We start from the raw sequence: 19,596 nt of genomic DNA on the forward strand, positions 1-19,596 counted from the left end.
GATGCTGTGCAGGGCGATGTGCAGCAGCCCCCTTCCATGCTCTGCCCTTGTGGTGCGTGTGTGCTAGTGTGTTGGCTATTGGCACGGGTCAAGATGTAGCCCTGTGTGCCAAGCAAGCTTGGTGGAGTGTGGGGCTCCCTGCCGCCCTGCAGTAGGGCAGGATGCCTCGCTGCTGGTTATTGAGAAAATAAGTGTGTATTTTGCCTGAGTCTCCTGTCTGGAAAACCTCAAAGGCTGGCAGCGTTGCTCAGAGTCAACGACTGCATGGGCTGCTTCTTGGGTGAAGAGCGGGATGATAGGAAAATAATTGTGGCTTTAACAGTGGTATAAACATGTTATGGGAAGAACTGTGTTGCTTAGGGCCTGATGCCACCCATTCCCACTAAGCTTTTGCATACCAGAATGAAGTGTTGGGGTGTGCTACCCACAAACTTCATCTGTGGGATGCGAGTCATTTGGCTTAACCCAGGTTATAATTTGAATAGATGGTACTGCTGGATGGGATCTTTCCTTTAGTGCAGCAGCCAGGACAACCTGTGTTCAGTCCATCAAGACTTCCTTCTGTTTGTCACTGTCAAAGGAAAGAATTCCTTGCCTTTTAAAATTAACATTTATTGTAGATCAAAGGTCAAGTGATTGTTTCATCATGGAATGCTTTTATGTTCAGGATCAAGAAGGACATAAAATAAATTAATTCTTTCCTCTTTTTACTTTTTTTTTTTTCTTACTCCATGAAACAGATGAGTAAAAGACAGGTATAAACCCATAGCTTTTTAGGAGATATGAAAAAGTAACTGAATGGAATTGGCAAAAGAAAATATTAGTCAATATGAGTCAGCAGAGTGCCCTGACAGCCAAGAGGGCAAACCACATCCTGGGGTACATCAAACACAGCATAACCAGCTGGTCAATAGAGGTGATTATCCCGATGTATTTAGCATTGGTACGTCCTCAACTTGAGTACTGTGTATGGTTCTGGGCCCTACAATTTTAAGAAGGATGTGAAGGTCCTCAAATGCATCCAGAGGGGGGCAACAAAGCTGATGGCAGGGCTGGAAGGAATGTCCCATGAGGAGCGGCTGAGGACTTTGGGTTTGTCTAGTTTGGAGAAAAGGAGGCTGAAAGGTGACCTCATTGCTCTCAACAGCTTCTTGAGGAGGCAAAGTGCAGAGGGAGGTGCTGATCTCTTCTCCCTGATATCCAGTGATAGGACATGTGGATTCCCAAAAATCCACAAAGCGGTGCCAGGGGAGGTTCAGACTGGACGTTAGAAAGCATTTTTTACTGAGACCGTGGTCAAACAGTGGAACATGGTTCCTGGAGAGGTGGTTGATGCCCCAAGGCTGTCAGTGTTTAGGAGGCATTTGGACGATGTCCTTAATAACATGCTTTAACTTTTGGGCAGCCCTGAAGTGGTCAGGCAGTTGGATTTAGCTGATCTTTGTAGGTTCTTTCCAACTGAAATATTCTAGTCCTGTTCTATTCACTTATGTAATTAAAATAAAAGCTGTGGCACTGATGGCTCCATGATGTAATGATATCCAGAGGCGTAACAGCACATTTATTTGGATTCTAAAAATATTTGAAGGCACATTAACTAAAATAGTTATAATAAGTTGTATTGACCCACATACATTAATATGTTGGTTACTTATTCCCATGGTGATGTAATGCGTGAGTATGGTTAATTCTGGGTGCTTCTTTGCTTAAGGGTGGTAAATTTTGTGCATGGTTTTAAAAAATAGAGTCTTTATGTGAACTGCAGAATCAATGGAAAATAATAACTCAGGTGGAGCAGTGGTTTGAATAGGTTGTGAAGGTGTTTCAGTCTATGGGAATATAAACGAAAATGTTCAAGTGGAGAACATGGATGTCAGCCCCCACCAAACAGAGAATTAATGTGCAGGACTGCTAAAGTATGAGCTCCAGTATGCAGCTACATCTTCCATCAACCACATCAGGGAGGAAGGGGTGGAGCGGATTTATCTGGTGAAGGGGAAGCTGGGAGCCAGTGCCCAGTGAAGAAGCAGCTCTAGGTTGTTGTAGAAGTAATGGCTCAGCACAGGCATACTGCCGCGCTGCGGGCTTTGCTTCATAGCAGTGAAACCACCAGGTGGGAGGTTATGCTAGAGGGATTAGCCAGGATTAAAGGTAGTTTTTTTGCTGTATTCCCTTTCTCTAACAACGTAGTCTTTTTCTGGTTTATTCCTTCTAGAAAAATTGTCAATCTTGATAAAAATGACTACAAAAAGTAGTTGCCTACTAAACCCCAGAGATTAATACAAAATATCCTGGGTTTCTCTTACACGTGAAGGAGTTGATTCTGCAACTTCTTTGCAGAAGCACAGGGATCTTTGGTCTTAGGGCAGTAGTACCAGAGAGGGGAGTTCTCAAGGACAGCAGTACCGTACTCTCCTTGTTTAGGTAGCTCCCAGCTGGGACACTGCTGGCACCCTCAGATCATTATTTAAGCAGAGCACTGCATTTCAGTTTTTCTGGGCTGTTCTGCTCTGGCTGGTTCTTTTAGTGGAATTTGGACAGTGGTGATTGTTAGGGATTTGCTGAATCTGGTAGCCTGATGGTAGGGAGATCATGTCTGTGACTGGGGCATTGGGGTTCCCCCCGCTGGCGTGCCTCTGGGCTTGTGGCAGTGGATGTGTGGTGGGCTGAATGCTCCCCTGGGATGGGCCTGGGTGTTACTGGGATTCCCCCAGCTGCCGGCCTTCCTTTGTAGTCCTTCATGTATCTGTGGAGGTGGGCTGCATATCCCATAACCCAGTGGTGGATGGCAGGGGCCTTGGCAGACTTGGGAGGAGTAAATGCAGGGAATGAGAGGCTGAATGAAGTATAAACACTGTGTCAATACTGACTAATACAGCAGTTGCTGTAGGCTGTGTATTTTTTTAGTTTCACGTTCGGACGGTGTTTGGCAGCTATCAGCTGGCCGGTAAGCATGTGCATGCCGCCAGCTGGTCACAGCCATTGCATGTGTGTTGGCTGGACAGTCCATGTGCCCTGAGCTGCAGAGTAGGTGCGTCAAGGTAATTCGGTTGTCCAATGGCGATTATGGGCAGTGTGGGAACGGGGGAGCAGCACTGCTCTTTTAATTAACCTGATAATGCTGATGTTTTGGTAAGTTTTTATAAGGTTTCTGACAGTGTGGTATTTCTTCTTTTTCATTCAGATTCCTTTGGGACTCTTGTTCTTCCAGCAGTAAGTATTTCTTCCCTTTCCTCCTTCCTTATAAATTGTTGACTCTCTAACTTTTCCTCAGTTGGTGTCGATAAGATGATGTACTTTGTATGTGATTGTAGCTCTTTTTCACATTCTCAGATGAGCATATTTATTGATCAGGAAGCCAAGGAGTTTTCAGATGAAGTGCTCTGCAACTTGTTAGAAGTAATTACAGTATGTGGGAGCTAATTTCCAACATCAGCACAAGCTGATAAAACTTGCACACAGAACTTTACTTTGTGGATTTTTTTTTGACTGGCAGATACCTACGTCTCTCAGACACACCATGAAGGCTGATAAGAGCTGAAAGAATTGTGCAAAGCAATACTTTAGAAATACGAAAATAAAAAAATGTATTTATATATAGTCTTCTTAAGGATTCAGAAATGCATGTTCAGTGAAAGTACGTAATAAGCTAATTGGTCAATAAAATGTGTAATACTGAATTGTGTGTTCACTATGAGTCCTGAATTTATAATCCTGGATGATAATCTTGAAAACCCGATCCATGTATTTGTGAAAATGATGTATTTGTGTCAGAAAAAAAGTTTTACCAAAATCTTTATTTTTTTAAACACTTGGAAATCTTGAGTATCCCTAAATCCAGTGGGTTTTAATTCTGATCTCAAACTGTATATCCGATGAAATAATCTGGAAATGTTTGATTGATGGGTAATCAGTGATAATAAGCAGCTCAACATTATGAAGACTACTAGGTTGAAATGCATCTATACAAACTGTAAATCAACAAACAAAATTCAGGTTTTGTTTTTTTTTTTAAAAAAAGATTAAATTAACAAGTTCCTTAATATAATCTGGCCAGGTCTTAAAGTGTTAAAGCACCTAAAACTAAGTGAGGTGATTTCCTCCCTCTCTTTCCGCTATCTGAAGTGATGAAAACTGACTCACTTTTTAATAATCAGATGCTTTTTCATTCGTATAGCCACAGTAGATTTATGTTTTGCCCCAAGTCTATTTGGCTGGTAGCAGAAGGTGGGTAATGAGTGTCTGATTTCAGCTGTCATCATTTCCAGAGGAAACAGTAGCTTCCTTGTCTGAAGTGCTCGTGATGGTGGCTGGTGTGGTTAGAAGTATGTGCGATGGCTTTTTTCTCTCTTACATTAGGAGTCCCAGAATGGAGACTGTAATACCGTTCACTTGGGGGATGTATCGACTAAAATATTTTCACATTAGGTTCCTACTGCCTACTGTTAAAAGCTGTCTTGCTCATATTTGGGTTGAAAAACAACCCTTTAGAGAAGGAGTTGGTGGGGCTGAGGTAAGCAGTTAACCATTATTGTATGAAATATGCAGTTTCTGTTTGTATAGATGTGTGAACCCGAAGGTGGGCTACTTTGCACCTCAGCTGTCCTAATTCACTTCTGTGGCAATAGCAACTTCATTGCCTCTGGCTTTTACATCAAGAAAGGTACAACAGGCAGTTTTGCCACCATGTTGCAGGAAGGAAAGATCTTTTGAAATACAAAAAGTATAAAAATCAAGGGAGCAAACCATCCTGTCTATCATTTTTCATGATAGGAAAAAGATACATAAAAATATATGAGGTCTCTAAATGGCATTTACAGACTTACAAAGAAATCAAAGACAGTCCTTGCAAGTATGTTAAAATAATGCTGTAAGAGCACAATTCACCACTATGATGAGACAAAACAACCTGTTTTCCCCCCATTTTGATTTTGAATATTTATAATGTTTCCTGGACTTCTTGTAGGGTATCCTGTCTGCATTTTAAGGACTACACCTTCTTTAATAAATGATAATATTCATAAATTAATCAATTTTTAGGTAATATTTGACAGATACAGGAACTAAGGCTGTTTTCCTCCTATTTAATATATTCCAGAATACTTGGCATGGAATTTGGAGAGTGTTGAAATATGTGAATCATATGTTCTTGGCAATGTGTATACGAAAACCTGCAGTTGAAGAAAATGCAGGATCTATTTCAGTGTGGACCTTTGCACCTAAAATGTAGTTATATAAGTCCAGATTTTAAAGGGGGAATCTCTTCTTCCTGTGTCATCATACGCCTGCTTATGGGTGGAAAAAAAGAGCCTGTTTATTTTTCCCCTTCCTGGCTTGTTTTCTAAAACAGAGTCAACAGAGAGGGATGACATTGGAGTTGATTCCTCTTTATAGGTAAACACACAGAGAAGGAAACAATACTTGATACATTTGCATCTCCTTCGTTTGTCATCCTGTGACATTTTTTCCTGTTTGGGAATTTCTGTTACCTCACTGTGGGCTCTTAAAATTAGTTTTGACAGCAGGACAGCCTTTCATTATGGAGCTTGGTAGGATACTTTTGAAGTGCTGTGCCTGGTGAGTTAACAGCTGTAATTTTCATTACCAGTGTAAGAGGAGTGCTTTGTTTCCATATGTTATGCTGAAAAATGCAAGCCTGTCTGTTTTAGTTGTCTTGACTTCAGAGGTTTTACTCCAGATTTACTGTTGTAACTGCAAACAGAAGCATGTGACTCTTAAGCTTTTTAGCAGGGCTACTTGTTGGAACGAGCTGTGTATTGTGTTAAAACCCTTCTTCTTCAAAGAGACACTCTTAAGCACGCGGCAGTACAGAAGCAGGCATCTGGGCAGGGATGTCCCTGGGGGTCCTTCGTTGTCCGTGTAGGCTGTGCTTGAGTGAAATTGCCGTGTGCTGCAGCAGCTCTGCTTCAAGAGTTTTAACCTCCGCGGCTGGGATTCCGCCCACCTAAATTTAGGAAATGAACTGATGCGTCTGAGTTAGGAGCTCTGTTTCCTCTGCCCACTAGGGAGACAGACAGGGAGACCTGTGCATGGTTATTCTGAGCTTACGTGGTCTAAATTTCCTTGCCAGTGGTATGTGTGTTTACTGCCGGCACTGAAGGAGCCTTCAATGTCTATCCTAAATAAGTTAACTATATAAAATGTCTCTTCCTTTATTCCTTAATATTTTGGGAAGAATACTTATATTGCGACTGATCTAGAAAGTAAAATGTGCTGTAATTATGAATCACTAAACTGAAATGAGACAAAAGCAGTGAGCTTTCTATTGAAAAACAGTACCCCATCTCACGAGATCTTCATTCTCAGTATTTTTCTATCCCATAGGACATGAAGCACAAGCTTGTAAAAAGAAGTGCAAGGTTTTCTTGCTGTCCTTATCTTGCCCTCATATAGCTTCTTTAGCTCTTTCATTTCTGGAAAATTCATTACCAAAAAGTGATAAAGTCAGAGAAATATTAGCCCGCAAAATCAAACCCAAGAAATTTCTAAATACCTATGAAAAGAAAAGATAGAGCGCAATCTGTGTGTGAGTCTGTGGCGTGCATAGATACTTGGATTGTTGGAAACTTGATTAGTACTGAAAATCGGATGCAAATATGTTAAAAGATGCTTCTGCTAACACATTTTCAGGTAATTGTTGAAATGACATTTTAAAGCCATGAAGTCCTCTCTTTTTTTCAGAATTTACATACAATGATAAGTTCAGGAGCATGTCAGTTCTTTATGTCAAGTGTTTTTGGAACAATAATATCTTCAAGAATATTTGGATAGTTAACAGAGAGTTAAATATAGTTAACGCTATTGTCTTTTTAGTTGCCTTTGAACAGTGCTTCTGGGAGTTATGAATTACTGGTGGAAGGCCATGCTGATGGCCGGCGCATCTTCTCTAACCGTACCAGCTTGATGTACATGTCAAAGAGCATCTCTGTGTTCATCCAGACTGATAAATCTATGTATAAACCAGGACAAGATGTGATGTTTCGGATTGTCACTGTCTACCCCGATCTCAAACCTTACAAAGCATCTCTGAATATATATATCCGAGTAAGTATCTGCAGGAACCTAAGTTATACATAGAAATCTGTCATATGTTCCCACTTTATGTGACAAATAGAGATCATATGTATTGCTACCTAAATCTTGTTAGCAAGACTGCTCACATTTAATATGCAGCCTGACTTTTCTCCTAGGACCCTCGGAAGAAATTGATTCAGCAGTGGTTGATGGAGCAGGGTGATTTGGGCATAGTTTCCAGGAAATTTCAGTTATCAATGAACCCTCCGCTAGGAGACTGGTCCATAGAGGTGGAAGTGAATGTGAGTATTAACATTGCCAATCCCAGAGAGATTTCAGTTCTCCTGATAATGTGAATAAAATTGTGTTTGTGTTTGTTTTTGTGAAGCAAAACCGGAAGTAAACATAGACCATGAGATGAAGAAATCCTTCTCTCATGGCAAACTCAGGATATTATGCAAACCTCACAAAACTTTAACTAGTGTGTAGTTCTATAAGGAAAGATATAAAAAAAGCATACATATTTTATCCTAAGGTCTGTGCTGTGTTTTGATTCTGTACAAAAGTTATTTAAAAAGTGAAGGGTTTTAACATTAATATAAAGATCTTATAGACTACTAGTCTTTTTTTTTTTTTAAGTGAAATGCCCTTACATTCATTTTATAAGTGAATATACAGAAATTTGTTGTGCCCTGCTGTGCAGCTAGTCTCAAGGGTTGTGGAATCAAAGACTATTTAGAAATCCCTGCCTAGTTTCAGGGGCGTTTCAGCAGTTCGTGGTGACTTGAGTAGTTGCTGAGGAAGAACTAACTATGCAAGATAGAAAAGGTAAATAGTAAAGCAAAACTGTTGCATAACAAAACCAGTATGATCTAGTTTGCACGTTGCTGTTGATAGTAGTTCTATCAGTCCAGTCCTTTCAGCTGTACACTCCTCATACACTGTGGAATATGTTGCAAAAAGAACTGGAGGTTCACCTGTTCAAAACTTTGTGTCAGGTTTATTCAGCCTGCATTAAATGCCCTTAATTTGGGAACTGCATTTCTGACTTGGCTTGCAGTGGCTGTTAGAGACATTTAGCAAGTACAAACAGGGCTGCTTAATGTTCTCTAATGAGAGAGATGATGGGGTGGAAACCAGAAAAACTCATGTGATCATGTATTACTTGGGAGTAATATTTACCAGTACCATTATATGCTCAATAGTTTTCTATAGGCTGAGGTAGGTGAGGGTGGTGCTCCAGTGAGTGTCAGGACTGGATTTTTCGGAAACATTCTCATGTGGGTGTGGAGCCGTTACTATTGTCCTTGACAGGAAAGATGTTTTAAGTTGTTCCTGCCCTTGTCCCTGTGCTCAGCCACTCCTTCCCATCTCTGAGCTGCTATTCAATAGCTTCTCAGTCATGCTGAGGCAGCTGTAGTAAGGCTGAGATCTAAAGCATGCCAGGGAAGTGACCCAGACGGAAAAGCTTCTCTGTGTTTTTCTTTGCCTAACGCAGAAAGACTGGTTTATTGATCTGGTTGACAGCACAGCCCCACTCAGCTACACAGGTGCTTTTCAGGAGGTGGGGAAGTGTGGCTCAGATGTGGGAACAAAGGCTGGTGACAGTGCTGGGCTCCTTCAATAGCTCGCTTGCCAGGCAAAAAAAACTTTCTGCAAAGGTTTGAGTAATCCTGAAGTCAGGAGGATGCCGCTGAAGGAATTGAAGCAGCTTTTTTTACGTTCTGAATATGAGTGCCACACCCTCCTGAAACAAAACCAAAAGACAAGGAAAAAGAAAATTGTAAAATTGAAAGAAAAATGCTTTGTAGATTCTTCTGGGCTAATGAAACAGCTGTGAGAAAACAGACAAGTGAAATCTTAGTGGACTGTAGTTGATGGTATTCTAAATTTTAGCCATTTAGTACTACTGTAGAAGGTTAATGACCCTGGGAAAAACATATGACAGGGTGGGAGTATCTCTCAAACCATGAGTAATGAGGAGAAAGTAAATAGGGAATATTTTGTTCACTATTTCTCCTGATGCATAGCTAGAGGGCATGAGGTGATGGAGATGAAGAGCAATTTCAAAATAATTAAAACAGCGTCATTGAACTGTGAGGCACAGCACTGGTGGATGTTGTGAAGACTGAAAACTCAGGTGGGATCAAAAGATGACTGGACAAATTCACAGAAGTACACTCTATTAAGTACTGTTAACTAGAAAGCCCTGAGGCTTGAGCTGACAGTGTCACTGCTGGCTACCCTGGCTGATGCTGTTCTCTAGGTGCTGAACCTTGGCTGCTGCCAAAGACTGGACATCGGCCTTCATGTTAGACCTACCAGGGTACAACCTTTCCCAGGTTGTCTTTTATCATATTTTAATCTAATTTTGCCTAGGATTAGATTTTGAAAACGTAGGGCTTTAACATAGAGTGTTTGGGGTTCTTAAGTTCTAAGTGCTCCAGCAGTATGAAGAGTATCCAGGGGCAGGGATGATGCTCATCACTCTAGATATCTTTTTCTGTTCACCATTGTTACAGGAGATGATTCATGGTGGAAAGTACAGCATAATGCTTTTGGTACATTTTGCGAAGTGCTCGCTTGGGAAAAGATAAACTTCAGCAGAACAGGAGCGTGATTATTTTTTTCGTTTACAGAAGAAATGGTTAATATTCAAGAAACAATAAATGGAAAAAAAAGGAACTAGGAGATAGCTGTCAATAGAAATGAAAGTCTGGACTCTTGTTTATTTGTAGGAAATATAAAGATCCCAAGGAAAACTTGGTGGTTGATAGAAGTATGAAAGTATTTCTGCTAGAAACAAAATAAATTCTAATGGTGGCAGAGCCCAGTAACATGAGGAAACAGTAATTATGTGGCAGAGATGGAAACATTTAATAGGGGTGATTATTTTGAGTGGTTAAGTGAATCTCAGTGTGGGGAAATTTGAAAAGACCATCAGAAGGTGAATGTCCTTAACAGAAAAAGTGAGTTAACATGGGAAACTATAGAGCTGTCATCTGGCATGAGAAAAATGACTACAAAGGTGATTTGGGATTCCACTGATAAAGAGTTAAAATCTTCAAGGCTACTATGGATTTGTTATTAAGGTAGATTTACTGATGTAACAGATTTTTTAAAAGCTTTTCACTATACAAAATCCAATGAAAAACAGCAATGTATGTAAAGTCTGTCAAAAAAGGGTGGATTGATTTTTGGGCAATTGACGCTCACCCAGGGTGTTTCTAATATAAATTGATGACAGAGTTAGCCACGTCAGTGGGAGACTGCAGAAGTCCCATCTGATGACTATATATCAAGAGATCAAATGAACGAATGGATTTATTGATTACAGTCTGTGAGTGCTGTTATGGGTTTTAAAAGGCTTTTTAATCTAGTGGAGAAAAGCATAGTATGAACCAACCAATAGAAATTGAAGCCAGACAAATTCTTCGGCATGTATACATCTTTCATTGATGAGGCTCTTTAATCACTGGAACAAACAAAAAAAATGGGAGTGAGGGCTTCTCTGTTACTTGATGTTTTAGCACCAGGAATAATTGTCTTTTTGGAAGATGCATTGTAATAATGCAGATTGCTGGAGTAGCTGAATACTAGGGTAACCTAACCTGGTGTAAAAGGAGATCAGGCTAAATGGTTCCTTCTGATATTAAACTCTTGGAATTGAAAATTAAAATAGAGGAGAAAAAGAACAGAATATTATATTAAAAAAAAAAAAAAAAAGTTGTAGGCTTTGGGGTCCAGAAAAACCTGGCTAGCCTTACACCACTTACAAGGATTCCTGTGGGAATAAAATAGCAATGCCAACTCCCACACATAGAAACTTATATCTACCTTCAAACTCCTTTCCCTCCATCATTCACACCTGCTCTACTTTAATTTTCCAATTCCATGTTGAATATAATGACAAAGCAGTATGTATTATTTCTGTAGCATTGGATAAGGCTGTCATATGCAGAGATTATTAAATAACTATTGCAATATTCACACTGTTACACTAGGTGTGTCTGGTGGGTTATCTCACAGACTTACTTTTCTGATAGCATGTGGTACCTTTGGGTTAATTAAATCTGCAAGAAACCGTGCAGAATAAAGGAAAAAAACTTTCCTGATGGGAAACTCTTTGTGGTTCTCTTAGTTCCAAGTGAGCTTATACCTTGAAATACAAGGTCATATGGAATGGGATTCAGCTTGAGTTTTAAGATGTGTGGATGTCTTTATAGGTGATGTGGGGGAGTTTTAGTTGGTATTCAGTGAAAGCTAGTGAGGGACCTGGATCACTCCAAATGGATAATCCTAGCTATTGCCTGGATATCCCTCGCTGTTCTGCAGCTATTCTGCTATCCAAGGGAGGTGCAGGTTTTTACTGTGTTTTGTATAAAGTTACATAGAATCACCAATCCCTTCCTGATAACAGAGGTCACTGAGAACTTGGATTTACTGCTAAGGAATACTTAGTATATGCCTGGCATTTTTATGAGATATGCCTACCTATCCTTAACTAGTACTGCTGTCGCAGCTTGGGGATCTACTCAGGGCTTTAGGAACATCTTCAGATGGCAAACCCAGGCTGATCTCCCCATGACTTGGCTATCCAGATGCCATGATGTGAGCTTTCTAGTTAAACAGTTGGCTGTGCAGCCTTTCTGTATCAGGTTTCCCTCTTGTCTTTGAAGAGCGCTGTTAAGACAGTAAATAACTTTTCCCTTCTAGTGGTTACAGATCAGTTCCCAAGTGTACTGAGTTTGGATTCCTGGAAGTACTGCCTCTGAATCCTGTTTTAAAACAGGTTCTGGCTGCTTGCTTCTGTTAAACATCCTGTAGTACTTTTTATTAAGAGTTCAGGTGTTAGTACAGCTGTTCCAAGAAAACTCAAGACAGAGTAATTACAGTCTGGTTCCCAAGTCTCCACCTTGTATTTTAGTTGGATATCTTATATTTCCTGTTGTGGAAACTGTTGCTGAAAGGCTTCTAGTTGCTGAGTGTTAGTAGTAGGCATCTCTGACCAGAAGTTGTTCCTAGTTATAAGGCATTTTGTAATCTAATTTATGGAAGTTGTTATTTGGAAATTTATGTTCAAATACTGAAAAGCAGTAATTTTCAGGTACAAGTAGGACTTTCTGAAAGATTTTTGAAAAGTATTATATCTTTTTAGAAGCTTCAGCTGTAAAGCAACTTTCAGAATCAACTGGGGTTGGTGATATACTTTACACTTTGAATTTTTTAACTTTTGAGGTTTTATGTATATTACAGCGTATCCACAGTGAATTCTGTGATGCTACAGATTTCACATTTGATGCGCTGAGTTTGAGGTTATATATATCACTGCTTTAAAAAAGTGTCACCTTCCTTCAAAATCAGACTGTATGAAAAAGCTTTGGAATTGGCTGTGTATTCAATAGTTTGCAAATGAGCACTAATATTTAATCAGGATCTGATCGCGTGAATACCGCTGATGCAGGTGGGACTCCGCTTAGTTTCTGGAGACTGTGCTGGTGGATTTAAACAGGAGTCTGGGAATTCACAGAGAATTTTATTTCTGCGTTTATTTCCTGCCTCTGAACATAAAGCACGAAAGTGATCATGAAATCCTTCTGTTAATTCCTGTAGATAAAAATCTGTTGTATTTAGCTGCAAAGCAGAGGTGGAGGAGTCTTTCTGAGGCGGGCCGTGAGATGGCAGTGCAGCCATGGGGATACAGCCGGCGCTGGCTTCCTCAGGGCAAAGCCCTGAGACCACACCTGGAGTCTTTCCTGATGCTGTAACTTGTGACGCATGTAGGTGTCAAAAAAATAAGAAAATGGACCTAGACCAGATTAGTTTCAGGGACTTTAGCTTGCCAAAGAAGAAGAAAAAAACTGGGTGGAAAAATTATTGTGATCTCACTTGTCGGATTAGACCCAAATGATTTCAAGCAAGATTTGCTCATCACAGCAGAGCAAAAGCTGGACTGCAGTTGTTAGTGATTCTCAGATGTCAGGATCCACAGCATCTAAGGCTGAACTGCAGAAAGGCTCGTTAATATTCACAATATCTTAAGGATATCTTTTTGGCACTGTTTCTTAATACTCTGGGCAGTGTGCACAGAATGTAACAGATGTTCTGCAGTTTTAAGAAATGCTGATTTAGAGCAAAATGCTAGTAGTCTGTGTGGGTGAGTGTGTTTAGGAAGCAGGAGAAGGCGTGGAAGACAAAACCGACTAGAATAAAGCAGCTCTGGAAACAAGTGGAATAGACATGATGTTGTTTTCCTATCTTCAAGAAAAAGTATCTCGTGTTGTGTGTGTAACTGCTTGTCTTAAAAGCCACCACTCCTGGAAACTGGTTTAACAACTTCCACTCCAAAATATTTGAACAGTATTTGCCAGAGAGACAGCCCTGCCCTGAGGAACTAAAATGATGTGGAGTGGTTGAAGTGCTGTTACTTGTCCTATTCCAAACCAGTTTGGCTGAAAAGTGTGTGTTAGCGGGAAATCTGGCTTGGTGTTCAAATCATCAGGATGACCTAGTAGGGTCTTTTCATTTCCCTGCACTGTGAAGCATGGCTTGCTTTCTGTCATTAAGGTTGTCATTTTAGAGAAAGCGAAGCCAAATATGCTACTCTCACTTTAATCTTTGTCTTTGTTTTCTACTGTTTACAGTTCTGCTAGCTTTTAATTACTTGTTTAATTTATTTATTTTTTTTTTTTACTTCTAAGGTAAGTCAACAAGTGAAACAAAATCTCATTTTCAAGGGAGATGCTTTTTCATCCTGCCAGCTGGAGTAACATTCTGTTCTTGGTTTGTGTAACTGCAAGGGTGACATATATATACACTTATCATTGGAAATAAAAGGTGTGCAGAGAACATGAGATAAAATCACTACAGCTCATTTTCCTAAGATACCTGTTCCTAAGATTACCTGATAGTAATGATTGTGGGCTGCAATGCCATTATTTAGCACTTTTTGTTGTAAGGATTATGATCTGCACAAATGTTGTGAAAATAGCGGATTTTACATATATCTTTTCAAACCTAGGAATGTAAATATAGCAATTATTCTGGTGATTGGTGACTTAATAATGAAATTGTAGCAATCTGATTTTTACTTTGATAGAAGTGTTTTGCTAGGAAAAGTATAAATATAGGGTAAGTAGAGGTTTAAGGGGCTTGGTCTGAGATGCTTAATTTGCAAAGTCATTGATCAGGTAAGTGAGATCAGTTATAATTGTTTCCACCTTGGATCCTGGTCCTAGGGTTTTTTCCATAGGAGCTCTCAGTTTATCCCCTCTTGCCACAGACACTCATTCCCATTTGACATGTTTTGATGCTACCTGATGGTTGGTTATCCATATTCAATCTCCTTTGCCCTGTGTTTCAAACCATCTTCGCTGAAATACTCCAGCACATGTGATAACTTGTAGTGGTGTCACTGTTCTCAGGAATAATCAAAGTAATCAGACTTCTGAGCTCTATATCAGCATAACCTCATCACGCAATTGAGCAGAGCTGATAATGTTAACCTTTCCAAAACAGCCACTTCTTAGCGACAGACTGTTGTCTTTCTTGATCTTTCCCTTATTTCCCAGAAGACTCTTAAGTGAAGAGACAAAACAAGCTTTCAAAAGAGGCCTCTCCCTTCCTGTCCTTTGGGAAGTGGAGATTCTTTTGGTTTCTTAGACTATTTTCCCGGCCCAGTTTAGATCAGATTTTCCTCTTGGAAAATCATTGCTCTGGTGTAATCCCTGCATCAAACAAATCAGCTGAGATTCAGAGCTCCAGTTCTAGGCACTGCTGTAAATCACGTCATGATGTTTCCCTGCTGATGGCAGCTTTTGGTATGATGCTGTAAAAAAATGGTTGAACGAGGGTTATATGTCTGTAGACAAATGATGTACATGCCTGTTCAGAATCACTGAATGAGAGTCATTTAGGTTGGAAAAGACCTTTAAGATCATAGAGTCCAACCATAAACCTAGCACTGCCAAGTCCACCACTAAACCATGTCCCTGAGCACCACATCTACACATCTTTTAAATACCATCCAGGGATGGTGACTCAACCACTTCCCTGGGCAGCCTGTTCCATTGCTTGACAACCCTTTTGGTGAATTTTTTCCTAATACTGAATTTAAACCTCTCCTGGTGCTGTTTGAATTTCTTGCACTTTAGCAAGGAAGAACAATTGAGTAAGACAACTGAAAGCAAAATTTATGCCGCTTACTATCATGACTTTTTTGTCAACTGTGATTATACCGAAGAACAAAAACATCTGCTGAATTTTTAATGTTCAGAGAGTGAAAAAACCCTTTAAAATTAATTTCCCAACAATGTGCCATATATAGCCTGGTGTGCCATATCTCAAAGATATGCCAGAATATACTTTCAGATACCCTCCTGAGGAAAATAAGGAAATAAGTAAAAAAATCAGAAAAATAGGAAAATAGAAGAGAATATAAGTAACAATGTATTGTATAGTTGTTTATTTCTTCCATTGATTTTTAACTGACAAATAAACAAGAAAGGAAAATATAACTGAATATCTCTGCTGAAGTATGTACTGTAGACTGTAACAAAATTTTAGCTGCCTTTTGAGTAAATGAAGAAACTGAGGTTTATACATGCTTTTGAAATGGTCTTGTCCTGTAGATACTGTAGGAGTTTCTCTTTTGTATAGGTATACTTGAGTTAATTTTAAGTGGGCTAGTAAACATACTGCTGGTAAGTCAGTTAATGGTTCATCATGACGACTGAGTACTTATGCTACGTAGTTTTATGCTACCTAGCTTGGATATTTGTTTTTTTATTCAGAAACCAGGCACATGTAGATGTCTGCAGATTGGAAGCTCCACAAGCTCTTCTCACTTAACAGTCTGCCACATGTGAGCTTCTGTGTCCTTCTCTGGTTCAAATACATACTACTGGTTCCTACAGGAGCTCCATAACAGGAGCTGATAATGGCTGAGCCATGATTTAAAATCACATCTGTCAGAAATTGTAATTTACCTTTAAAATGGGTGGGATTTGGCCTCGAAGGTACGTTAAGCTTGCTAATCTAACCACAATTATATGTATTTTCTTGTATGATTTTTTTTTCTCAATAGGGTCAAGTTCATTATCAAAGATTTAAAGTGATGGAATATGGTAAGTGTTACTTAAGGGCATTTAGTAGTGACCAGAATTGGTAGTTGATTCTGCATTAATTTCAACTAGCTTCCCTTAGCTAGTTCCCTTAACATGAACCTTTTGAATACCCCCAGAAATTTCCAAATCTCTTGCTTCTCTGAGACTAATTCTGTGTCCTGGGAAAAATATCATCTTATCAGGTGCCCTGTTTATCTTTGGTAGTTTTACTACTGTACCGTCTGGATGTCATACAGTCTCTAAAATGCCTATCTTAAGCCTATGAGGTGCAGTTACTGTCCCTGTTTTTCCAGGATCTTGCAGACAATGTGTTCATCCCAAATTATCTGTATAATGTCTGATCATGAAGCTTACATGTCTTACAAGCTTGTGTACAGGCTGCTGTTACGTTGCTTGTTGTTCTCCCTTCAACAACAAGTCAGTCTGGGGCATGCATAGGGCAGGGTTAAAAATCTATCTTATATTCTAAGGAATTCTAAGAAACTGTAGTAGTCTTTATCATATTACACTTCTACCTTTGTTACTAAAAATAAATAAATCAATCACTTGTGTGAATTTAAAGCTTTCTGTAATTTTTTTCCCAGTTTTACCAAAATTTGATGTTATGATAACAATGCCATTATACTACTCTTTGAGAGAGGAAGATGTAACTGGTGTTGTCACTGCAAAGTAAGTAAATCGTTGATACCGTTGTCACCCCCACTTTTAAGAAAATTGTGTCAAGTGAAGAATTATATTCGGAATGCTAAAAACGTACCTTCCAGTCAAAATTATTTGACTAATGTCCATTTCTATTTACTGGAACTTGTTATAACAATGTTAGATAGATTTTCATACTTCTAGTTAAGTTCTTTTTTGGTCTGGTAAAGGTATTTCTAGACTATAGCCAGGACATTCTGAGCTACCTCATTCAGAAAATTTTGTGAGTCTTTTGCTTACTATGTATATTTTGAGGCATTTTTTTTGTTCTTATCGCTCTTTTATGGTGCTCTTCAACTCACTGCATCAAGGTCTGTAGGTACAGTAACTATATTTTATTAGACCACTTGGAAAATTTTGCAGACGTCTATGCGCATCCTTCTTGATCCAATTTATCCACGTTGTAGATTTGAAGTACAGGCTTCTCCTGCCTATCACAATACCTATACCTGTAAGTAGTTGAAGAACTAAAAACTCTTGAGAAATTCAGAAGAGACTTCACATAGTCTATGGTATAAATAATACTTTATTTTTCAGTTGAACAAATACCTAAACAAAAAATTAGTATGCATTAATCTCAAATAGAAATTAATTTTATTTTGGGAAGACGAGAGTCAGATAGAGCTACCTGACAGATCCGTTCAAGAAGACCTGAAATAAAAGGTCTTTTGTGATTTTTTTTTTTAATGCAATAAAATACATACCTTCTAAACAACACTCTGTTTATAAGTGAAATGTTGAAATGATTGTTTAACAAGCTATTTAAATTAAATGTCTGGACTTCTGAGAAAAAGCTTCCTTTCCTAGAGGCAATGCAGCCTAATACTATAAACAATCTAGATTTCTTTTAAGGGGCAATTTTTAGAAAAAGGTTTTCCTCAACTTTTTTTCCATTCTGTTTTGCTTTTGGAATCCATTATATGCTGATGTGAATTTGGTTTCCTATGTATTTTTGATCTTCTACAGGGTACCTGGCTCCTACATTAGGTATACTCATAGGGTATTTGAAAGTGTATCTGTCTGCTGCAATAAGTCCAGACTTGGATGCCAGTGAATGGTCTGAGATTGAATCCCAGTAGTGCCAAAGTTTTGTTGATATGTCATAATTATTTATAGGGAATTACTTCATTCCTGGTGACTGCTCCTATAGGCATAATGCCTCTGTATACAAAGAGCTTATGTGTCCCTTACACTTGTAGATGTCATAAAATCCTTTTCCTTTCTCATCTCTGGAGTGTTACTAGATTAAGTACAGAGATGCTATCCAATGGCAGTATCATTTCAAGGTTAATGGCAGCTTATTACTGTAATTAGGTCTGCTTGGAAAGACTGAGTTCAGATGCAAGACAGTGTTGTCAGAGTTCTTCCTGTAACTATGCTATTTTATTGTTCTTTCCCTCTGCTTTTCAGCTTTGATATGTCTTAAGTGGCTGCCAAATTCATAATGATTTAAAATACTTAAAGTTATCACATCTTAGTGCATTACTACTGATGGACTAGTGTGATTTTGGCGTGCCCACCTCACCTTTCTCTGTCTAAATCTGATAATGTCATTGTTTGTTTTATGTATAACACGGAAACATGTATACAAAATGTTTATTTTATTACTGCTTACTGACTTCAGGTTGCTAATGGCATTCTAGAAGTGAGTATGTTACAGTTTTCAGATTTGCCACAGCTGCAAGTTATGTTTGTCATGTAATAATGCCATGATTTCTTTGGACTGTGATTAGTAAGTAATTTGAGTACAGATATCTTGAGGCCTCTCATTTTGTGTTAGCAGCATTTGGGAAGCAAAACACTTGCACTTCCCACATCTCCTTTTAACTCTACTGTGTATTAGTAATGATGCTGCGTTGGTGTTCTATTCAATGACTTACTTCCAGCTTAGCTTAATATAGTTAATTTTCCTACATTGTACAGCCCATAATAATAGTAATAGGTTTATAGAACTCGTGCAGGGAAGAGCAGCACTGTGCATCTGACTTTAGTGTTGATAAACTGGTCTCAGTATTGAAAATTGTGTTTCAAAGTATAAATGTGTTCTCGCCATGTTTGAGATCGGGAAAAAAATGTTTTAGTAGAATCTTTTGCTTCGAGAGCTCTTCAGGAGCCCAAGCCCCGGCGGTGGCTCCTTGTTTGATTTGGACTGTTGTGTTTCAGGTACACATATGGAAAGCCAGTGAAAGGAACTGTAACGGTCACTTGCCTTTCTGTCTCCTACTGGACAAACAAGAGAAATATAACAACAACAATGGAGGTGAGTCTTCCATTAACAGTTTGCATTATTGCAGACTTTAGACGTGTGTCTCCTTTTGTAGGTTAAATATGCCTGTGACATTCTGGAGCGCTGAGTTCAGCTGGCATGGTCTGAGTGACTTGCAGGGGTAGTGTTAAACTCTCTTTAATTTCCAGAATAAAGTGTCTACATTCAGGCTGCTTGTTGGGAATGATATTTGGCTGCTGTGATCCCTTGAACTGTGCCTGGAAGTTATTTTGGAGAGTGCTAGTTGGCCCAGGAAGAAAAAACTTTCCAGGAGCCGCTGTAGCAGCATAAGTGATGGAGGACACATGCCCAGGAACACTCCCTGGCTCTGTGTGTGCCCCTGCATGCTCAGCCCTGTGTTACAAGGCTGGAGGAGACCACTGTAATTCTCTAGGTGGAGCTCTAGAATGATAGAGACCAAAGCCTTTTGCCTACTAATTGCCTAGTAATTACACTGGAGTTACTGTACTA

At 39.2% G+C, this 19,596-nt stretch overlaps 1 protein-coding gene across 1 annotated transcript in view; it reads left to right on the forward strand.

Annotated features, from left to right (window-relative positions):
• The window catches only part of CD109 (CD109 molecule), an 81,793-nt gene that overhangs the window by 14,283 nt on the left and 47,914 nt on the right, over positions 1-19,596 (forward strand). The window contains exons 3-8 of the mRNA XM_055811019.1: positions 3,185-3,213; positions 6,835-7,065; positions 7,212-7,337; positions 16,121-16,160; positions 16,745-16,829; positions 19,023-19,119. Of these exons, the coding sequence (XP_055666994.1) occupies positions 3,185-3,213; positions 6,835-7,065; positions 7,212-7,337; positions 16,121-16,160; positions 16,745-16,829; positions 19,023-19,119 (608 nt within the window). The remainder of the gene's footprint in view (positions 1-3,184; positions 3,214-6,834; positions 7,066-7,211; positions 7,338-16,120; positions 16,161-16,744; positions 16,830-19,022; positions 19,120-19,596) is intronic.

Source organism: Falco peregrinus, chromosome 7 (genome assembly GCF_023634155.1).
Source record: "Falco peregrinus isolate bFalPer1 chromosome 7, bFalPer1.pri, whole genome shotgun sequence".
NCBI lineage: Eukaryota > Metazoa > Chordata > Aves > Falconiformes > Falconidae > Falco > Falco peregrinus.